This window comes from Protopterus annectens, chromosome 11.part0, assembly GCF_019279795.1.
Source record: "Protopterus annectens isolate FY-2018-M chromosome 11.part0, PAN1.0, whole genome shotgun sequence".
Classification (NCBI taxonomy): domain Eukaryota; kingdom Metazoa; phylum Chordata; order Ceratodontiformes; family Protopteridae; genus Protopterus; species Protopterus annectens.
Window position 1 is genome coordinate 443,043,126 of NC_056745.1, and position 16,731 is coordinate 443,059,856.

The following is a 16,731-nucleotide window of genomic DNA, read 5'->3' on the forward strand; positions in this document are numbered from 1 at the left end:
AAGCAAGAAACTTTTAATGGCTGGCGTTATTAAGTTTAAGCATGTATTTTTAAAGCTACACTGTTTCTAAATGTTTGTGTGTGTGTGTGTGTGTGTGTGTGTGTGTGTGTGTGCGTGTGTGTGTGTAAACATTAAATAATTACCAAACATATTTTGATATAAAATACTTTCTCCAACAACATTTACATACCCTACATTAAGTTTGAAGCATTAGTCAGAGGTACTATTTTACAGCATATATATATATAATTTATTAAAAAAAAAAATACAACTAGCTAATTCTCTAAGCACCCCTTCAGGGTGTGCGTTACTGTGTAAATAATGTCTTTCCAAGGATGTGGGGACCCTTTGCCTGCAGCATCAGGTCTCATAACACCCGAGTGTGCGTTATTTACACAGTAACACACATCTGTTGGGCTTACTGCTTGCTACAACTGTTCTGGCTGGGTTATACAGCTGCATCTGTGGGCAGTCTTGATAGCTTGACTTTAACTGATTGTCTCCCTCTCTAGCAAGTTTGCTATATTTAGCAGAGTTACATCCACTCAAGGTCTTTTGTTAAAGACTCTGAGGGGTGTGAGATACAAGGTTTTCATCACAAGGGAAGAAAAAAAGTTTTTTTTATTTAAATTTTGTTTAAATATTTTAATATTTTAAGTTGCACTTATAGTGACCAGTATGGTGATACGTTTTTGTCCATTTATCTGTTTGCATTTTTTTGTTTGTTCTGAGACTTCAGTCTTGTAGCTTCCTTTGTAGTTGTGTGAAGACTGTGTATTACTGGAAGATTATAGCATTGTTTATACATTATAGCTCTATTTGCATAAACAAAATTATAAGTAAAAGGCTGCTTTTTTTTTTAAACTCAGTCCGGGCAACTTTGTAGCTTGCTTCACAGTTCTGGCAGGACTGTGACTTACTATCAGATTTGAGTTTCATTCAGTCATTTATTACAGCATTGTTGGTAAATTTCTGTATGGTCCTGTGTCTGTGGTAGGATTGCAGTAGTAGCAGTATTGTGAATTCTGCTTCAGGATTTGTGCTTCAGCATTTTTTAAAGCTGTATATAACTGCTTAAAGTTGCATTAGTGTCTTTCTGTTTACTTTGCTATTGTTTTGCCCCTGTTCTTTGAGTCTGCCCCACCTCCCACTGAGGCATTACACTACAGGTTTCTGAAATTTTAACCACAGGACTTGCGCTCTAGTTTGAATTTCTTTCTCAGGCCTCCCACCCTTTTCTTGTAGTCGTTTTAAAAGATTGTGCGTATATCTGGCTTCCTCATCTTATGATAATCTGACTTCCAAAGTCCCATAGCTGTTGTCGGTTGTGTAACTTAAGTACTTTCCCATACATTGTTATCCCTATATTCATAATACTAAGTGCCCACCCAGCAAACCTGTATTGTACTTCAGTAAACCTCCCTTACTACAAATTGTCTCCTGCTCATTTTCCCCAGAGCTCCCACCTGCTTCATGCCCTTGCCATACTCAGAGGGGGTCCTGAGTTAATCCTGCTCCATCCTTAGCAGATAAAAGATTTACTTTATTGTTCTGCACTTCAGTTAACTGTTTGGAGTGCCATTATTTTATGATTTTACATTTAAATCATGATAAATGTCCCCAATATCTGAAATTGCCTTTTCAAGGTAGTTTAAGTTTTCTTGTAGCATTACACTTGCATGCAGTCTTTCTTGGTGTTACTGCATCAAGAGGTTATCAGTGCTCTGTACAAACACAAACACCCAGAAAGTAAACTTTTTCTATAAAACTTCCCTTAGAACTGAAACCTGTAACTTACTGTGGCTAAAACAAAGCCATCGTGCAGAGATAAACTTGGTGCAGCTCATCTGCACATTAAGCAGCACTACTGTCAAGTCTTAGCACAATCTAACCTAGTACAGTAGAAACCCCCCAGAGACCACACAAGGAGACCTCTGTATAACCTAGTACACAACGTATAGTAGCCTACCCAAATACAGGTCCGGACAACATGGTTATGCAATTTCCAAATGTCATCTTAGCCAGCTTGGTAGACATGGACATCCTGAGACAATGTAGCAATTGTCTCATATTCACAGACAACCACTTAAACCTTAAAAAACAAACACAGTATGCAAAAGATGCACATACACAATTTCATTGGAGGAAATATCTTGCATACAAACAAGGTTATTAAGAACACACACATTACATCCACCACACACAAAGACCAACCTATGCTGAGGCACTAAAAATAAATCTTCCCAAACCTCAAAGACCTTCTAAGTCTATAAACGGTAATGCCTATTCTCAGCAATCTGTAAAGCATTCATCAAAAGCAAGACCAAACACCACATCCAGTGCAGCCCCAACAGCTAAGCCCATAAGGCAAGCAAACACATTACCCAGGACTCTTGTCATAAGGGACTCCATTGTACGACACAAATGACCCACTCACCAGACTGAACAAGGTGAAGATAAATGAAAGTTATGTGCTCATCACAACAATAGATCTGCATAGTCTTCTTTTCTTCTGTTTGGTACTCAGATTTTTCAGATCCAACCTCCGCACCTTGTGCCAAAACTTTGGATCTGATTCTGAGAGCTCTGACTCCCACCCACCCACAATTTTGCTGTCCTGTCTGAACTACCTCAGACTGAGTTTGCTAACTGACCATAAAAAGTTACGAGTATATCTATACAAAGATATATATATCCATTTACAGAAAAGGACAAATAAAAAAGGCATAAACACCAAAAAATGTAGCGATAAAAAAGGTCAGACAGTCCACATGACATCTGGCCACTCACTAAAAGTGGAATTATAATTTTGGTAGGGGGAAGGTGAGAGGGGAGTTGAAGACAACATGGATCTATTGTTATGGTGAGTACATAACTTTCGTATCTGTTGTTTTTTTTTTTCACCTGATTCAACATGTGGGACAGATTCCCAGGCTACCCAAAGGGTATGTGGGTGGTCTCAAGGAAGGATATTTCTGAGAATGGCAGAACCTGGACTGTACATCTAATTTATAGTGAGATACAAATATATGGGGTGAGGACCAAGTTGCTGCTGCATATATTTCACTTACAAATACTTGCCTGTAGAGTTTGCATTGCTCTTGTAGAATGCCCTTTAGGCTTTGATTGTAGTGGCATGCCTAGAGAATGATAGCCAATGAAAATGCAATTAGCTAACCATTTCAAAAGTGTAACTTTAGAAACCGACTGACCTAACTTTTTCTTGGAGAAGGATATGAAAAAGTGGTCTGACTTTCTGAAAGTCTTGGTACGGTGGAGGTCAAACCTGAGATGTTTGTGCACATCTAATATATGCAATATATGTTCCCCTTTATTTGGGAAATTGGTAAAGAAAACTGGCAAATCAATCTGTTGATTTAAACTGGATTCAGAAGCTACTTTTAGAAGAAAGGAAGGTTTTGTTTGTAACAACACTATGTTTATGGAAGACCAGGAAGGGAACCTTTCATTAAAGTACCTGATGTTCTGATACTCGTTTGGCAGAAGTAATGGCAACTGAAAATACAGTATTCCAGGACAGAAATTTCATATTTGTGGATGCTGTAAGTTCAAAGGGTTTCTGAGTTAAAGGCTGTAACAAAATGTTGATATCCCAGGGAGGAACTGGATCACAAACCGGAGGCCTTAATAAGAAGGTACTCTTTAAAAATGCAATGGAAATGTTGTTGAATCCCAGGTGGAAGTTTGAAATGGATGCCAGTTGATCTTAAGTGACCCAGACAAGAAGAGTTCCAAAAGAAATTCTAGGACTTCTGATGTGGTGTTGAGAATGGGCCTAGAGCATTAACGGACACCAAGATGGAAAAACATTTCCATTTGCTCTTGCAAGTCTTTTTTGTAGGGCTCCTTTGAAAGGACAATATGACTCATACCACTGAGGAATAAAGTCTTGACATTTCTGGCAATTGTTAGAACTGGAGAAACAATGTGGTTAATTTTAGGGTCTGTAGGTCCGGTCCAGGCAACCCGGAGGGGTGTGTGAGGAGATCTGGGAAGGGATTCAGAACCCATGGTGGGTAAACTAAGTGAGGCCAAAGGAACCATGCCTGTCAAGGCCAGAAAGGGGCAATGAGGACTACTTTGGTGTTGATCTCCATTGCTTTCTGGATGAATTTGGGGATAAGGGGAATGGTGGGAAAGGCGTAAAGGAGACCTGGGGGCCAAAGATGGACTACAGCATCTCTCAGTGACTGACCCTGTGGAGGGATAAGGGCAAAGTAACTTCTGTATTTGTTGTCTAGGTGATAAGCAAAGAGGTTGCAGCAGGGTTAGCCCCAGTGGCTGAGGATTTTTGGTGCCACTGATATGTTGAGAGACTACTGGTGAGGCAGTAATATCACTCTGTTCAGCTTGTCCTCTAGGATATTTTAAGTGCCAGGTATATGCATTGCTCCTAGAAAGCATTTCCAATACACTGCCCAATGCCAGACTCCCAAGGCTTCTCGGTAAAGAGGGCATCATCTGGTTCCACTTTGTTTGCTGATGTACCAAACTACTGACATGCTGTCAGAATGTATGGCAATCACATCCTTGGGTACATGCTCCCGAAGTGCACTCAATGTAAGGAAGACCTCTCTTAGCTACAAGACACTGATGTGGAGGTTGGCATCTAATGGTGACGATGCTCCTTGGACTGCTCTCCTGTTCTTCTTTAGAAATGTCCACCAACTAAGAAGGGAGGTAGCCATGGTCAGTGTGGCTTTGGGTTTCAGACGAGAGAAGTATCTGCCCAGAGTGACTGAGCTGGACAAATTCCATCACTGGATATGGTTCTTGCAAATCTGCGAGAGACAAATTTTATAGTGAAGAGGGGTGAATTCTCTGATACCACTGCACAGCTAATCCACTGTAGAACTCTCAACTGATATCTGGATAAGGGGACCATCACTATGGAAGAAGCCATCAACCTAGAAGTCTTGATATCAATTGAGCTTGGGGTGTGGATTATTTATGATCTGAAGAGCAACTGATCTGATTGATCTGATCCTTGTTGAGGGTGGCTTTACTTTTTGACATACAGTGTCTATCTGGCAGCCTATGAATTCTATTTACTGAGCAAGCTGTAATTTGCTCTTCTTTATGTTGATGGAATTTTGTCTGTTTCAAGAACTGATTTACTTTGCTGAGATCAAAAACTGGTCTCAGGTCCTCATTCTAAAAAAGCAATTGTATAACATCTGTAAATGATCGTTTGCACAGATGGAGCAAGAAGCATGAAGGTGCAAAGGTCCCATGCAATATACACACAGTGTGTGTGGGTCTTGGGGGGCTACTTTATGCCCACAGGAACAGTGCTTTTTGAAGTCTGAGGACATGAAGAGTAATTAAACTTACTAGAAAAGTGCAACTACTATACAAAAAAACTCTAATCTAAATCAATGGTAATTCTATTAACACTAACTTATGCAAACACAACACACGCAGAAGAAAAACTGCAAAAATGTATTAGAAAACACCCTATCTCTAAAGACTACTCTAAATACACTGCAAATCCTAACTTATTAACTATTTTTAACAAAGGAGGAAGAAAAAGGCATTCACTTATGAATTAAAAGAGAGCTCTCGGTCCACGTGTCTGGCTTTTAAAGGCAGCAAACAAGAGCTGAGGTAGTTCAGGCAGGACAGGGGAATTGTGGGTCGAGCAGGAGTCAGAGCTCTCAGATCCAAATCTTTGGCAAGAGGCGCTGACGTCAGATCCGGATGGATCTGACTACTCACCTGTTGAATCAGACAAAAAAAAAAAGACATCAGAAACGGTTAGCTGCTTATCTGGGCCAGGATCTGCCAAGTTACAAATCAAGTCACTACACCACAGGTACCAGTATGACTCTATCATAGTCCATATGGGAGTTAACCTGAGATGTACTTCCCTAAACTGTATGAAGACAGACATTGTTGATCTCTCTGAATGTGTCTTGGGCACATATGTGCCTTGCACTGAGCAGCATTCTACCTTCACCAAGGATGAAGGCACAGTATGAACAAAAAAATGATTAATTTCAATGACTGGCTTAGCTTCTGGAGTCTTTCCAGGGGGAATTCAATATTTGTCAGTATGGGAGGGCATAGTTAACAGACACCGTTGTTTTGTAAAGGATGGTCTCAACACACGTGTCCCCTAAGCTTCTGAACATTGGCTAAAACTTTATTCACCCCTCTTACATCCTTTTTCGGAAGTGCCAAATTGACAAACCTACTGACACAGCAAATAAAACCCAAAGGAACCTAAAGGTGTTAAGAGTTCAATGCTAGGAGCCTAAACAAGACACTCCACACCCTACAAGCTCTCCTCAGTCTGCAGAATACAGACATCCATGCTGTTACAGAGCCATAGTTTAAATTTGCAGAATATACTCTGGCAGTGCAGTGTTTCAGTTACTTCCATACATTTAGACCATCAGCTGAGGAGTTTCAATAACTAAATATATATAAGCAACAAGCATTAACTCTACATTGGTTAAACAGGGCAATGCCCTGGAATTCATCCACATGCAACTTACCACAGACAATGCCCCATACCATATCTTAGCAAGCTACAGGTTGCCCTCTATACCCCTAGAATCCCACAGCTTGTACCTAGACATACTAATGACACTCACCATGAAACCAAAGACTCTTTTCATGACAGATTTTGACTACCCCTCTATAGTCAGAGAAACATATACTGTCTCATACTCAAAGGCACAGTTTCTAGACTTTATTAACACAAGCATCCTTGACAAGATAGTACACACACCTACCAGAGGATAGGGCATACTAGACCTAGTACTCATATGGGAGAGCTCTGCAACCCTCCCCCTTGTCATGTCCTCACCGGTGAGGTTGAATCACAAAGCTGCCTCCTTCAAAATTAAAATCAACTCACTAACCTTAGCAATCCCTGTTAACAGTCAGGAACTGTTCCAAAGCAAATTACACCCTATTAAGCAATAGTTAATCAAAATTCATCGCTCCTCCCAACCCAGAGTTTACAGCAACCTATGCAGAATTATTCTCACAGACTCTGTACAAACATGTAAACGGCTGTATAGAGGCTGCTGTATCTACTAGAAGCAAGCCCAAAACAAACTCTAAAAACAAACTACACTGGTGGAATCCTAACCTTAACAGGGTCAACAAGAAAAAAGTCATGGTTAAAATCAGGAAGAGCAACTCCTATAATGATAGGAGCTCTCTAATTAAAATAAGCAGGAACCTAAGAAGACCAAGTCTAACAGGGACAATTACGAGGTCAAGATAGACTCACAGGCTACAGATAACCACAAGGCCTTTACAGCTATGTCCAAAACCTCAAAGGAAGCACACATTAGTGTGCCGAACTGGTGGTCAGGGGTGCCACCTTCACTCAGCAGAGTGATAGCGAACTTGATGCCTGACAAATTCAGCTCAAACTTCACCCCCAACTCCTCCCCTGCCTCCCTCCATGAAATATCTTATTAGTATAACCTCCCCAGTTATTAACAGGGAGCAGGTCCTGGCAGTGCTCACTAAGGCCAAAAACACAGCCTCAATGGTTCTCAACAATATCCCGGGATGCCTCCTAAATAGCGGGAAACATGACCTATCAGGACCACTTGAGTCACTTTTCAACTATAGCCTCAAAACAATTTTTTACCATGACTGCAAAGGTTATCCCACACTTCACAAGGATGGACCATCAACTGACCCCAGAAACTGCAGACCTATTAGTCTGACTAGCAAACCTCTCAGTCTCTCAGTGCAAGAAATCTGGACAAAGCCAGAAAGAATGGGGAGACAAAGGCCCAAACATTGGGACAAAATTTAAATATTGCTCCTATAAACTTAGAAAGTTGCTAGAATAACAGGTTATGCATTATTATGTATTTTCTGAAGAGTATAAAGTCTGAAACTCAAATGTCTCATTTTTTAGTGACTTCAATCTTCAATGATTTGCCAGAAAACAACAACTTTTATGAGGAACAGACAAAAAATATGAGTCAAAAATCTGGACAACATCTGTACAGGTGAGAGGTATGATGACTAGTCTAACATGCAACACCATGGAATGAATTATCATGGAAATGATCAACAAAGACATAAGCAACCTTCAGACACTGTACCCAACCCAGTTTGGCTTTGTTAATGAAAGACCATGCCTACTAAACCTACTGGACATCTTTGAGAAGGTGACTAAGGCACTGGATGTGGGAAAAATGATGCATACAACCTACCTGGTCCTGGCTAAGGCATTTGATACAATACCCCATGCAGACGCAGGTATAGTTGACAAAATTATCAAACTAGGCATAAACCCCTACATAACTCACTGCATTGCCATCTGGTTCACAGACAGGACCCAGGAAGTAAGGGCTGGTGATATCACTGCCACTAAGAGACAAGGTCACCAGTGAGTTACCTCAGGGCTCCATGCTGGGGAAAGACTAATGTCAAAGGCCCTTGGCTGACCAAGTTCACACAACTGCAAATTGGCAGCTATCACAGACTTCCCCTCCATGACACAAAAATGTTTCAAGTGGGTCTAACACAGAGAAATGCCTGGTGCCAAAGTCATGGACTAAAAACTCAATGTCAAGAAATGCTTTACACTGCCTTTTGGGAAAACTGTCACTCATGCAAATTGCTCCATCAATAAGACACCCCTAAGAGTTGACACAGTAGTCAGGGATCTGCAAACACATGTAGACAGTAATCTGGCCTTTGGCCAACATGTTACCAAGGTGTTGCCAATCTTATAAAGAAGGGCATGGCATCCAGGCCCAAAGATGTCATACTGCCACTTTATTTGACCCTTTTCAGCCCCATCAAGTATAATGCCTCATTCGGCATATACCTGACCAAACATGTGCAACAGATGGAATGCCCGCAAAGGTTTCTTACCAGGACAATCAAGGGTATAAACACATTGTCCTATATGGATCACCTTAAAGCCCTGTCTTTATACTCTGTCTCCTACCAGTTGCTGAGAGGTGATCTATGCCTGGACTACAAGGCATCCTCAGATCCAACTCTGATGGAACTTTAGCACATCTGCAAAAGGAACAGCATCAGAACCAGCAGATTCAAGGATTTAAATTTAAATAAGACATGTTGGCGAGACAGATACATGTTTCAGAGGATCCCGTGCTCTGGAACAGTCTCTCTATTCATATGAAGCAGAGTTCGTCCCTATTTAAGTGTAACCTTGACCAGTTGATGGGAAATTGAAAATTCACCCCCCGATCTGGCTACTATGTTTCTGACTGACAGAGGCAGACAGTAATGCCCAAACTAAAATACGCCCCCCCATAACCACTAGAAACTCCCAACTAACATACCCCCTCCTAATAAATGATCATGATACATACGGACACTACCACTGGGTTGGAATGCACAGCTAGGCTTATAAAGGCCCTGATGGTTGTTAGCGTCATATACAACTATGATGCAATGCTGTGCAGATACATCAGTACACTTTAATAAAGAATACCGGACTATCAGTGTTTCTCTGCACCTGTCAAAACTAGTACAGCTGCAGTGTACTTCAACAGCTGCTGTACCATTTTGGACATGCTGCAGACTGGCGGAGCTGCTTTCACGCAGAAAAATACACACTACATGATCTGTTTTGGGTGACTGTAATTTCTCTGCTTTTTTCTGTTAATTCTGTTTGTAAGGAGGGTTGCTGCCCCTTAACCTCTCAAAACTCTAAATAATTGAAAACATGTTAGGTCAACAAATCATAAATAAAAATAGAAATGGTGTGCTCTAAGAATGGGTATGTATGAAGCTAAGAATATCTTTCAATGACAGAGGCAGGACTTGTTGCTCTAAAGGAGGTGCCCAACCAATCATACCTAACTTAATCACACCGGGCTGAAAACCCTGATAGCCCCAACAACTATGGTTGTAGAAGTATATGTTTCTTTTCCATACATAAGCAGTGATCGAGTTGTCCTTATCACTGTCAGTGTCAATGTAGCAGTCTTTTTAGACTTCCTTTAGCACTAATAAGTCAATAAAAGCTGACTTAAATTATTTTATTACAGGAATTTACACTACTTTAGGACCCAGGAAATTCTGGTTCCTGTCACAGTGACTTAATTGTATTATTACATCATGAAAGGCAGAAATAACAGGGAATATCACCAACAGTTCATGAAAATGGGTTATTTACTTCAACAAGTTTTTACATTTTGATTTATTGTTGTTATGAAGACATGAATTTAACAGGTTATGACGTACAGATAAAGTATGTGCTAGATCTATGTATAAATTGTAAAGTTTTGACTTTTTTGGCAGGTCAATTAATAAAGAGAAAAAAGAAGGCTTGCCAAATGTTTAAGAGCCTCAGGCTTCAATAGGCTATCATATGTTTCATTAGTGAAGAACAACTAACTCTCTTTAATACCCCAAGCTGTCAATTTGTAATGGTCCTTCATCGACTGAATGTTTCTCCAAACATCCCTTGGGAAGAACCAGAAGAGAAAGACTCTTCACCCTCAGTGTGCATGTCTTGTTTTCAGGGTGAAGACACAAGGCATCTGGTCACCATGAGTTAAAATATTTCCATTTTTTTTTCCCAGAATTAGAAGATGGATAATGAAGTAGATGGTGAATTTTCCTTTTCCTGGTAATCAGTAATGAGGACAGCTTAAGAGGGACTTTGGGAGGTTTAAGTTTCCTGTTCTGACATTAAAGTACTCCTCAACATAATTACATCACTCACCCTGTGTGGAATGGGTAATGTGTACCTATAGCGTGGCTTGGCGAGATAGATCTGCACTTCAGAAGTGGAGCTCAGGTGTCTGTGTACTGTAAGTGTTCACAAAAAAACAGTAGGGAAATTGAATTCTCAAAGAGGCTGAAAATTAGCTTAAGATGTCAACAGCACCTCATACAATGTCTGACCCATGACAGGTCCTGCACCAGACACTTGAGGAGTAATGTTTGTGTGACAGATGCTAACTTCAGTTTCACTCTACATCTTGTAACGTCACAAACCACTCTGTTTAATTTAGCTGCCTCCTCTTCTGCAACATCTTATACTTGCAGTGGGGCACCTAGGAGAAGGAGATCCACAACAGACGTCAATCTTCAGAAACTGAACCAAATACTGGTCTTCACTTAGAGGTGAAGCAAATCTCAGTGAGTAATTTCAGGCAAATGGCTCTCAGCCAGTGACACCTGCCTGAGTTGAAGTTAATGTCGGCTCCACAGATTCAACTTGTTTTAAAAGAAGACTCCTTCTGTTTTTTGTCCACAGATTCAGATTTTGTTGCGTAAATGAGCTATTTAGGAGTACAAGCAGAAGGTGCAGGAGCAGAAGAGGAGGTAGAGCCTTATGATTTTTGCATAGAAACTACTGCTGGATGGGATGCCACTCTATGTGAGGACATGCAGCACACACACTTATGGACAATTTAAGGGACAGCCAATTCACCTATGTCCTATCGTTGAGATGTGTGAGGAAACCACAGCATTCAGCAAACAACTCACACACACACACACACACACACACACACACACACACACACACACACACACACACACACACACACACACGGATGATATGCAGACTCTGCAGAGAAAGCACATTGGATGGCAATCAAACCAGAGAGTCAATGACTGTGGCATCAACAATAACCACTGCAGCAACTAATGTTTTCTTGTTAAATTAAGTACAGAGTTCACAACTCACACTACTACAGTCCTCTTTTAAACAAAACAAGCATTCAAGATGGTAATCTCTGGGAGAAGTATAGTGCTTTCTGTACGTTTATAATGAGGATGTCAAAACATCATTTATAACAACACATATTCCATACATTAAATCTCTTTACACATAAGAGATGAAAAGGTTTGGGTACTAATCACTGTCCAGCTTGAAGGTCATAACAAGGACTGATGACCTAGTAAAAAAAAGCAGTGCAACCACTGACATCAGGTGGAAAAGAATACCTGATGAGGGTGCACTCTTCACAATTACGTACTGCCAGGCTCAAGTCCTGAGACTCCACAAACTCACACAGACAGAGATTTCCTACTGCTGCTAAACAGATCATGCTGTGTACAGATGTAAACCTGGCTGCTATAATCTTTAACAGAATTATATTCCTGCAGCATCATTCCTTGAAATGAACACCTGTTTAAAATCCGTCTAAATAATTTGTTAACCTTAGTTTTAATTTACCAGTCTGTAACTGCAGTGGAGATTCTTGAGTATGTGCTGCACTTTCTACTCAACACCTTACTTGTTGGTCACTATGTCCAAACTAGACATCAGAAGCACAGACACTGCAAGATCACTGTTACATATATTTACACAAAACAAAGCTTTATATAACTTTTCAGTCAGTACTTAATGACTGTTGAAATTCCATTTTTTTTTGTCTGGGCCAATTCGCCAAAAGTTAACTGATGATCTGTTTGTGTCACACAATCCGTTTCTAAAGATAAACTGTATTTCTGTTCTGTGATGCAATAATAACTGGAAAGAAAGCATAACCACAGTTAGGGCAAAAGGGCCCCCCCACTGCTCCACAGAAAGCAGTTTAGCTTACTTATTTCTCACAGCCCTTCAAATGAGGTCTGGCGGTTAAAAGTTCCAGCAGTACACTTCAAAAAGAAGCAGCAATTGACACCTAAATTTGTTACACACATTAGGTCATCAGTAACAACAGAAGCACCCACAAAATGCAAATGTACTTATTTTCAATACAGAAGTTGCTACTGCTGTCCATGCATGGATATGTACAGCTATACTGTTATTCTGGGGCTGATCAGCTGAGCCAAGCAACGGTGCAACCAAATATGTTCAATGGCCTGTTACAGTAACTGATGTGATTTCCTGGAGCCCCAACAAGGAAAACTAAGTCTCCTAAGAACAGCACTACACCTGCTGAAAAAACTTTATAAAATGAAACTGTACTATTTCAACTGAGCATTAATGCTCACAGATTTCCATCTCCATGCACACAAGCACATATAAGTAGTCTCTCTGAATTTCATACTTTCAAGGAGAAAAAAGAACTTACAAAGTACTCCTATCTCAGGACAAATATAAAGCATGACATACATTTCTTGGTACAGGCAGGCAGTGCGAAAATTACACATAGAAGGCATGCTTACATAAAGAGCAGTGCTAAAAACAGCAATATATACAGTACCTCTATTCATCAGTGCTTTGGTGAGCTGTAGACTGAGACTCATCCTCAGTGGGTGAGTTTTCTGCTGTGTCTCTAAATAAGGCAAAGTCGTGAAGAAGAGAGTCAAGAGGAAACATTAGTGAAACGAAAGGAAACAGACAAAGATGTTAAAGAATGAGGTACCTTAGTAGTGCAGTGAGGAAAGTGTTAAAAATGGACAGTGACTTGACATTGAAAGGGTTAGTGTTACATATAAGCAGCCAGGCAAACATGCAAAATATGCCATCATACAAGAAAGTGACATTTATACACTAACTTACATTCCAAACATAATTCAGAAAAAGACTGCTCAGTATTTAGAACTAATTAAGGCCACCTTGCCCCATACACATCTGTTCTTCAGTGACAATTCTAACATGTTCTCTCTCATAACGAGCAACACAGTCATAAAGCTAGCATTTAAAAAAAATAAAATAAAATAAAAAACACCAGCACTGACATATCACATGCCAAGTGATTATAGTGCTGTTGATACTGCAGGTTCAGCTCTTTCCAGCAAAAGGAACAGCTATATACCGCTTGAAGATCAACTCTCCTGGCCACTCAATTGATTAGAACAATTAGTTCAGAGTTATAATAATTTTATTATACACTTAAAGAAAAGGTTAATCTAACATCACTTTACACAGCTGACTAAGTCGACCCACTTTCTAATTATCTTAGCATTTTGAAAGTTTGGACTTTTAAGAAGGTGTTTAGTAAAGAGAGATCCAGTATGGGTCTTTACTGCTCTTCCTTCATTCTCCTGGCACTAGGAAAAGTTGGCAGCAAACTCCTTTCCCACAAATTATTCTGGCACTGGCTCTACTGTGCCTTGTGCCTGGAGTTTCTGTAAAATAGATGGGAGCAGATGAATCTGTGTGGAGGTGGAGGCATGCTATTTACAGCGGTAATCTGTAAACAAGACATGGCATAACCATTTTTATGACAGACAGCACCCATTTTTCTGTGGTAATCTTTTCCCAAGTAGAGAAATATTGGGTCAGCCTTTTTAAGAGGGGCAGGGATCCAGGGGAAAAGGAAGTTGCAGATAGTCACAGAGATATGTCCCCAAAGGGAGGTCTCCAGATGACGCACCCCTCTGTGATTTATCTGGGAATCTCTTTCTATGTGCCTTCCTGTGCTTCTTGCTAGGCCTAAGGTCCCTGTCTAACAAAACAGATCACTATGGTTGGGTAATCCCTCTGGTACATAGGTACAGAGGTTAACAGAAGCTATCTGCAGTCCTTCATGGTTTTACACTGCTCTTGAAGTGTTTTAAAAAGGTTGGCAGCTTGGGGACCAAACAAGAGGTCCTTGTCTAAAGGGGAATCCACTATTTTTGCTTTCATGTCCTAAGGAAAAAACAGGCTGGTTATATAACCATGCAAACCTGCAGATTACAGAGCCTGTAACAGCTGCACTGGACCAGACCTCTACAGCATAACTACATTTAATGCTGTGAATGGCTACTTGTGTAGCCTAAGTAAGGACAGCATTAGTTGTTTAGAATCAGTAAACCGCAAATCCACCACTAACTTATTTAAAGAACTGAGTATGTATATCAAGTGTTTGGTAATTAGTAGTCCTGAATGTGAAAGCAAAGGAGCTATAAACCTTTTTATATCATCTATCCACAGCCTGGAGATCCTTCACTGAAGGGAGGGCACTGGCATTTAGAAGGAGTTTAGAAGACTTATCAGATGAGAGGGAAACTGCAGAAGAATCAAACCACAGGATTTTTAAACAAAAAACTTATCAGGGACTTTATAAAATCTGCCTGGTCTTTTGGGAGCCGGAGGCTGGAAGTCAGAGGCAAGAGAAGTGGATTGAAAAGTACCCAAAAAAGCCTCAAGAACAAGAGGTATAGGGCAAGGGGCTGTGGTTCCCATTTCCAAAAGGCTGTAGTATCTTTTCTGCATCTCTGAGATCTGCCAAGACTCCCATTCAAAATACTTCATCATATTTAAGATTGTCTGTATCAGGGCTAGCCACTCGATGGTATAAAATATGGCTCTAGGTGATTTGGTTATGTTGACTAATGTCGCCAAAAATGGGCATGGATAGTTACCGGTGATAAGTGGGTTGAGGACCCAGCTTACTCTGACCCACACCAGGGACCCGTACTAAGGGTGGGAGGGGTACACGTGCCCCTATTGGCCAGTGTGTGCCCACCATAAAGCTCAGCAGCCCTGGGTCTAGTTGCCCAGCCTGTGTTACCTGGGATAGCTCTGTTGAGCGAAAGCTGGACGTAAAACCAACTAACCTGCCAAACATAAACTGAGAATTGCTATGCTTAATGTTGGTTCACTGACAGGACGCAGCTTGGAAGTGGATGACATGATGATACAGAGGAGGCTGGACATCCTATGTATCCAGGAGATGAGCTGGAAGGGCAGTGCAGCAAAGGGATCCAGAGTCTACTACTCAGGTGGAAGGCAGGCTAGAAATGGTGTAGGAATTGCGGTGAGAGAGAGGCTTCAAAAGGCAGTAAGGGATATCATCAGAATTAATGACAGACTTATGGCAGTCAGACTCTAGTGTAATGATAGGGCAGTATTCATAATCTCAGCCTATGCCCCACAGCAGGGTTTTGACAGTGAGGAAAAAAGTGTATTCAGACAGCAGTTGCAGGACCTACTAAATAAAGCAGGACAACATGAACTGGTGTTGATAATGGGTGACTTGAATGTGCATATCGGGACAAACAGAACTGGATATGAGGACTGCCTGGGTCCACATGGTTGTCACAACAGGAATAAAGAAGGAGAAGCCATTCTAGACTTCTGTCTGGCAAACGGCTTGACAGTAGCAAACACATGGTTCAGAAAGAGAGGCAGTCACAAGATCACATACAAGAGTAGCCAACATGCAACTCAGGTAGATTTCCTCCTAGTAAGGAAAATGCACTGGGATAGAATCCATGATTGCAGTGTCATCCCCAGTGAAACAGTCAGCCCACAGCATAAACCACTAGTTGCCACAATCAGCTGCAAGCAGTAGTTAGAGAAGGCTCTAAGGCCAACAGAGACCAGGCTGAAGACCTGGAAGTTGACTGGAGAGAAAGTACAACAGTTCAAGGAATCACTCAGGGCTCTAGCACCCCAAAAAGAGGAGGAAATAGGTGGAGTTGAAGAAGAATGGCAATGCCTACAAACAGCATGTGTTAGACTACAGAAAAGATATGTGGCCGAGCCAGGTATGGAAATAAGGTACATAAGGAAAGCTGGTGGTGGACTGCAGAAGTCCAGGAAGTCATCAAAAGAAAAAAGGAGTGCAGGAAGAAGTGGGAGACAGAAAAGACTGACCAGACTAGGAAAGACTACTGATTGGCTAACAAAGAAGCTAAGAAAGAAATTGCAATAGCAAAGAATAGGGCATCGGAGGTACTGTACCATCTTCTGGAAAGTGACTCAGTAAGGGGCACAAAGAAACTATATCAGGTTTCAAGGCAAAGACAGAAAGATAAAGAAGATAGTCAGACAGACTTTATAAGGGATGCCAGCAACAACATGCTCACCAGCCCAGAGGACATCAAAAGCAGATGGAAGGAGTGAGTATTTCC

At 41.0% G+C, this 16,731-nt stretch overlaps 1 protein-coding gene across 2 annotated transcripts in view; it reads right to left on the reverse strand.

Moving 5' to 3' along the window:
* The window catches only part of FRMD4A (FERM domain containing 4A), a 1,911,200-nt gene that overhangs the window by 15,149 nt on the left and 1,879,320 nt on the right, over positions 1 to 16,731 (reverse strand). Inside the window, exon 23 of one of the 2 annotated variants that reach the window (XM_044087942.1) lies at positions 13,149 to 13,220. The exons of the other annotated variant lie outside the window; for it this stretch is intronic. Within the exon in view, the coding sequence (XP_043943877.1) occupies positions 13,151 to 13,220 (70 nt within the window). The 3' untranslated portion in view covers positions 13,149 to 13,150. The remainder of the gene's footprint in view (positions 1 to 13,148; positions 13,221 to 16,731) is intronic. 2 annotated transcript variants of the gene reach the window in all.